The sequence below is a fragment of the Mytilus trossulus genome, unplaced genomic scaffold (genome assembly GCF_036588685.1).
Source record: "Mytilus trossulus isolate FHL-02 unplaced genomic scaffold, PNRI_Mtr1.1.1.hap1 h1tg000050l__unscaffolded, whole genome shotgun sequence".
In the NCBI taxonomy this organism is placed as follows: Eukaryota; Metazoa; Mollusca; class Bivalvia; order Mytilida; family Mytilidae; genus Mytilus; species Mytilus trossulus.
Genome location: NW_026963292.1, coordinates 5,413,180 through 5,419,619, shown reverse-complemented (window position 1 = coordinate 5,419,619; position 6,440 = coordinate 5,413,180). Strand labels below are relative to the sequence as shown.

At 30.3% G+C, this 6,440-nt stretch overlaps 1 protein-coding gene across 1 annotated transcript in view; it reads right to left on the bottom strand.

Annotated features, from left to right (window-relative positions):
• Positions 1-674: 674 nt before the first annotated feature.
• Positions 675-6,440, bottom strand: part of LOC134699384 (beta-glucuronidase-like) — an 81,732-nt gene continuing 75,966 nt past the window's right edge. Inside the window, exon 12 of the mRNA XM_063560987.1 lies at positions 675-943. Coding sequence (XP_063417057.1) covers positions 816-943 — 128 coding nt within the window. The 3' untranslated portion in view covers positions 675-815. The remainder of the gene's footprint in view (positions 944-6,440) is intronic.

Sequence of the window (6,440 nt, the reverse complement as noted above, 5' to 3'; positions counted from 1 at the left end):
GAAAAAACAAATGTTACATCTTCTTGTGTTGTCTCATTAAGAAACCTTGTTACAACCTTTAAAACATCTAATTTCAAAAAGTGTGGACTTTCCATTATCATTAATTAAATAATAGTAACTTTCGCACATTTATTATTAAAAAAAATCCATAACTGGCAATAAATTAATAGCAACAAGCAAATAAACTACTATGGTCTTCTTATTTTGCAACATAAACAATTTAAAATTTCATTTTTCCCACTAAGTCTAACTATCAATAAATAACATTACAACCTTTCAGGCTCATCATAGACTTTAAACTTTGTAAGAGAGTAAAAAACTCTACAAATTACCTAATAAAATTCATTTAACTCATTAACATTATAAGTGTGGAGCTTATTAAATATGTGATTAAAGATAAGACTTGAAAAATATAGTGGCAATCTTGGAATTGCATTAAACAATTTGAAAATTCTTTGTAAATATTCTATCTAAAATCCTCTAGGCAGTTATACAGTTAAATCATTCGAATATTTAATATTAATTTTAATTTTAAGTGTAGCATTTTCTTTTAGTTCACATATATATATATATCTATATTAAGTTTATCACTATTTTCAGAAGTTTTCCTTTGATATATTACTGACTGATAAATTCCTTTCTCATCCGAGTAGACTGATATGAAAAATTAATGCTAGAAACTAAGGGCCTACATGGTGTTGTCAGCGAAATTAATAACTTTGCCAATAGCAAAGATGATTATTGGTCATCTCAATTCAATAGCTTTTCTCGCTTTAAACCTATAAATAAATGATTGTCAAATGTTTAGCCCTTTCTTAGTTCTGGTACTTCTGAGTTTCATTAATCATTTTCAGATATCTCTCTCTAACAGTAAAAGCCGCCATCTTAGGTTGTCTGTGTCTTGTAAATAGTCCTTTGTTACAACCATATGCCCAAATAGTCTCTGTAATAAAACAAAGTGTGTTAATACATAAAAAAAATGGCATGGACTAAAGATCAATAGTGCAAGGAAATTGTTTTGTTAGAACACAAAAACGTGTTGAGAAATTGTCTTGCAACTAAATAACCTTAATTCACGTGTAGCAATAATGAGCTTCAAAGAAGTATGTTTCTCCAGCTCTAGAGTCTGTGTCACAAAAAAACTTACAACTAAGATTGATCGTAAGCAATGAACAATTCAGTATACTTATGGTCAATCAAAGTCGTAATTATTTATATAAACTAACTCCTGATCTTCTCATTTAAGTAAGTACATCAGAAAATAAGGAATGTATCGAATCAAGAGCAGGAAATAAATATAGAGAATATATTTTGTGAAATTATGTGACTTGAACTTACCTGCAATTGTTTCAACCCTTCTGTTTAAAATTTTCTATAGTTCTAACCAAATGACAAATTTATCATTCAAATTAATTTGGAGACCTCGTCAACTATGTGCATGCTCTAGGCCCTGTCAATTTATATGAATTGTAAGAATATCTTGATTAAAAACATATTTTATAAAAAAAAAAAAAGAATCTAAATGCATCTCTCTGCTGCTTAGTCATTATTTCCTTTTTCTAATATTTAACCTAACAGATCCTGTATTTCTTTGTATGTTAAGTTCATAATACCTTGATTTGAATTGACTACTACTACTAGGGGAGTGTAACCACCATGACTACCAATGAGGGTCTTGCATGGTAAATAATAATTCAACAAATTCTTTTAATAATACTTTTTTTTATTTCAAAATAGAATTTGTAGAATATTACTACATACATGACAAAGCAATAGTATGTATAGATTATAACATGTTATAATATATGTATATATTTAAGTTCTACAAAATTTAGAGCAAAACAAATCATTGATAACAATTCAGAGGCGGGTCCAGCCATTTTGAAAACCAGGACAAAGGGGGGTTCCAATTACATGTCCCCATTCAAATGCATTGATCCTCAAAAAGAGAAAGGGTTTCAATCCCTGGAACCCCCTCTGGATCCGCGCCTGCAAATTAATGAAACATGCCTGGAAAATTATCTTAAATTTCTTATCACAAAAGTGTAAAAAAGTTTCGTTAAGGACGCAATGCTGTCACATCATTTGGAATCAGGGCACAATATCAATATACTCTTTTTTTTTTGCCCCAGGCAATTTTGAGGTTATTGCATAAGCAAACCCAAGCCTTGAAGGTATTCATAACAAATATGTGATAAATTATAATTATTGTAAACCACCCATCAGTGGCTATATAAATAGGTACATCATCAGTGTAACATACATGTGGAGATTGGTTGGTTATGAGTTATAAAAAATCCAGTGACAAATATTTCATGCAAATTTTAGGACGTGACAGTTATCAATACATTATTAAACATACAATACATATGAATATGTAGGGTTACTCCATCAGGGGGTTAGGTCTGGTAATAGGCCACCCCCCACAACCAAACCATTGTGAATACACACAATGGTTTAGGCAATAAACAGGTGTGTATCCAGCCCTTTTTAAAAGGGGGAATTTAAACCATAGTTTATATGTACCTTTTTAAATTCATGCATTGATCTTCGAAAAAAAGGTGGGGGGGGTCCAATCACAGGAACAATATTTTTACAAGCCCAAATTATTACTTTGCCTTTGAACAAGTTACTGTGTAAGAATGTTGTGTATTATAACGTCGATTCATACCTGTATGCACAAATGTAACAAATGACTGAAATGTAAACATTTTTCCTTCAAACTCTTGGCCGGATCAATGATTATTCTCATGTCTGATAGGCATGTTTTAAAAGACTATTCATTTCTACTCACCAATTGTAATTTCCAGCTCAGCTTATATTGTGCTGTAGTGTCCATCTACCATGTCAACGATTTTGTGTAAAATAAATTTGCCATTTGAAGATGCCGACATGCGACAAGTAGGGTACGGTAACATTAAATCGTTTACGGGCGTATTTTCCGTTTTTAATCAAGCTTGTCAGATTTGATTAATTATCGTCGGAAAATGTCCCTAATGGATATAGTAATTCAAATTAAACCAGCTTTACTATGCTGTATTTATGTAATATATATAACCAGGTCTTTGAATGTACTTCAGGTACATTGGCCTTTTTCTGCTATAATATTCAAACTTTATTTTTTAACGAAGTCTTCTGCATGGTATGTAATATTTTTTTTATAAAAGGCTCTCAAATTATAGACTAATTAAAAAATAAAGATAGAAAGTCATACGCATGATTCTGGCAAAAATGAACGGACAATGGCATGACAGTAAACGGAAAACGAGAAAAGACATAGATTCTAGTTATATATAATATATATATATATATTTTCCCTGCCTCAAATTTACTCAAATGCAATTTATAGAGCCAACGTTAAAAGTTAAATGAGAATGCATTCATTTACAATATTAAAAAATGTTACATCTTAAATTTAATTAAACATAATTATTAAGATCACGCGTTTTCAAGTGTTCACGGCCGACATCCGTAATTATTTAATAAGGGTGTAAAATGATCTGTATTGTAATCACTTGTAAACCTTTAATATAAAGGTTTAGGTGCTTACATTCAATGAATATATGTTATTTCGGCAATCTTTTGATTTTTTTTAGTCAATTCGCGGCGGTTTGTTCAGCAGTATGACTTTGAGCTACTTTTCATACCCAACTATATCAGTCCTATTCAGGACCGATAACTCTGTCGAGAGATAATATCGGGTATACAATATTGTTAAAGCCAGACCAATCGTATTATAACTCTCTGTTGGAATGTATACAATAAACTCTTTTTTACATCGATTCATTGCCTGGATTTATCTTTAAATATTGAATTAAAAAATAAATTACAACAAAATCATATTCAATGATCGAAATTCATTTAAATTAAATTTTAATCAGAATATTTCTTTGAAATAATTATAGAAACATATAAATATTTGAATGCCTTTTAAGCAAAAAATAGTTTTTTAAAGAAATTTTCATCATATTCATATTTTCCTAAAGTTTATATAAAACATACTTCTTCTGATTTGACACGGGAAGGAGAAGATATTTATTTGTACATTTATGAAAACTTTTGTATATCACAAAATTTAAACTCTGGTAATACATGTATACACACTGACAGGATGTTGAATGTCACCTGGTTGCTTTTGGTTTGCACGTCTACCTGACAATATATTATGATGTAACAGTATAACCCAAGTAAGATTTCACCTGTTCGGTCAAGGAATGAAATTTTAAAGGTATAGAACATTTATCTAGTATAATAGGTCATTGCTGTTTTTTCTCTTAGGATGGAAACTCTTTTTTTTGTTCTAAAAGGAATGTATAAATATATTTCTAAAGAAAGATAAAATATACAGAAAACTTGAAAAACACCTTTAAAAAAAAGAGATTTTTTTATTATAGATTTTGCAAACTATTTTCTGGTAACAGTAACTCCTGGATTCATATCTGTCAAATAAATGTTCCCGTGTCACACTTCAAATAATTTTTTTTATTAAGAAATTTTGAAATCAATGATATCGAAATATCACTAAAGGAAAATAACAGAAACATCAGAGATTCTTTATGAAAAATTAAATATAATCTAGGAAAGTCTTACTATAGAAATCATTGATTTGATGCAACATTTTCATATGATACATCAGCCGCCATTTTTAAAAATCTCGGAAAATTCCCTTTTTTAATTCGATGTTTGACCGAATTTGTCCTGAAATTAAACTGTTTTAAGTAGTATTCCTTGCTAGCTGTATGTTTGAATATACTTAATCGATTTGCAAAGTTTGTGTTTTATTTACAGAATTTCTTTATTTGTTGTTAAAGTAGACATGGGTATCGGTAATTTAGCATTGCGTCAACGGAGAAATGACGAGAAAAAGTGCATGTTTTACGATTCCGATTTGACCGAATTAAATCAAAAATTAAACTGTTAGGACCAACATTGTTTGATAGAGATATGTTTGAATATCAAGGATTGATTTGCAAAAGTAAGAAAACGGATTAGGTTTATGAGAAAATTAAACTTTATTGAAGCATATATGCATTTTATAGGGGGAAATATAATACAAAATGGCGGCTATTATACGTCACAAAAGTCACGTGATGTCTCACTTAGTTGGATATGTTAAAATATACAAAACATGTTCAATAGGATGAAGTAAGAATTCAAATTGAATATGTTTTTCATTTAATTAACATGATTAAAGGGACGTGGTAGACTTTCAGTTAACATAAACCGTCTTCTTTCTAATTTTTATTTTATTTTTAAAAGGGGAGCAACCCCTGATAAACAATGGGAAAGTTTCACTCGTTTTGTGTCCATTGATTAAAATCTGAACACGACTGGACACGGTCTGACAACATCTTGACGTTACTTTGTATCCATGGTCTGTTTTGGTCTGACATGGTCTTAACGGGTCCAAACAACCCGCTAGACGATTCAGTCTTTTCCGTCTTGACACGCCTCAACGAACTGATTTACCTGATGAGGCTATCGATCTCAACGGCGACTTAACGATCTTATATATCGTGACGAATTTCTCTAGCGGTAAATCCAGTCAATCAAGATGTGATCAGACCAAAATGACCGTTTCAGACTCAAATCGGGCTACTAGTGTTAATTCAGCTATAATTTTCATTTTCTCAAAGTTTCTATTTGATTTTTTTTTTTTAATTTTCAAGATATTTAACCGCAAAAAAAGGCAAAACAATATAAAAGATTAACTACTTTTTAAATTGTTATTTGGGTGGAGAGTTGTCTCATTGGCACTCACACCACATCTTCCTAAATCTATAAAGATCAATAACTCCCATAATAAGTAGACTTAAGATTTTGGTCATTATCACTTTCTTGATGATTATTTATTCTTACTAGTCAATATTTCTATTGTTCTAAGACAAATGTCAATAGTTCTGCAATATCAGGCAATGTTTGTTTTCAAAGTTATTACTAATCATTTAAGGGCAATAACTCCTACAAATTACCAGCTGCGCCATGAGAGCATGATACAACCGACGTCTAGTGGGGAAGTTTAATGCAATAATCATAAATAGTTTCTGAGAAAGTTATAAGCAATAACCATATATTGTTTTTGCGATACAGCCGGACATGTGAACCCCCCTCTTTTTGATTTTACAAAATACTAAATATCACTTAAATAATATTTTGAATCAAAACCAAATAGTATAAATATCTTAAGATTATTATAACACAGAAGTGTGTAAAGTTTTAAGCAATAATCATAAATTGCTTTTGAAATACAGCGCGATGTGTAATAGAACTCTCCCCCTTTTTGACAAAATACTCAATAACTCAAAAATGAAATTTGAATCATCACCAAAAAATATACAGATCTTAAGATTTATATAACATAGAAAAGTGTAAAGTTTTAAGCAATAACCATAAATCAATTTTTGAGATAGGGGGGCGACATGTAAAAACAACTCCCCCTT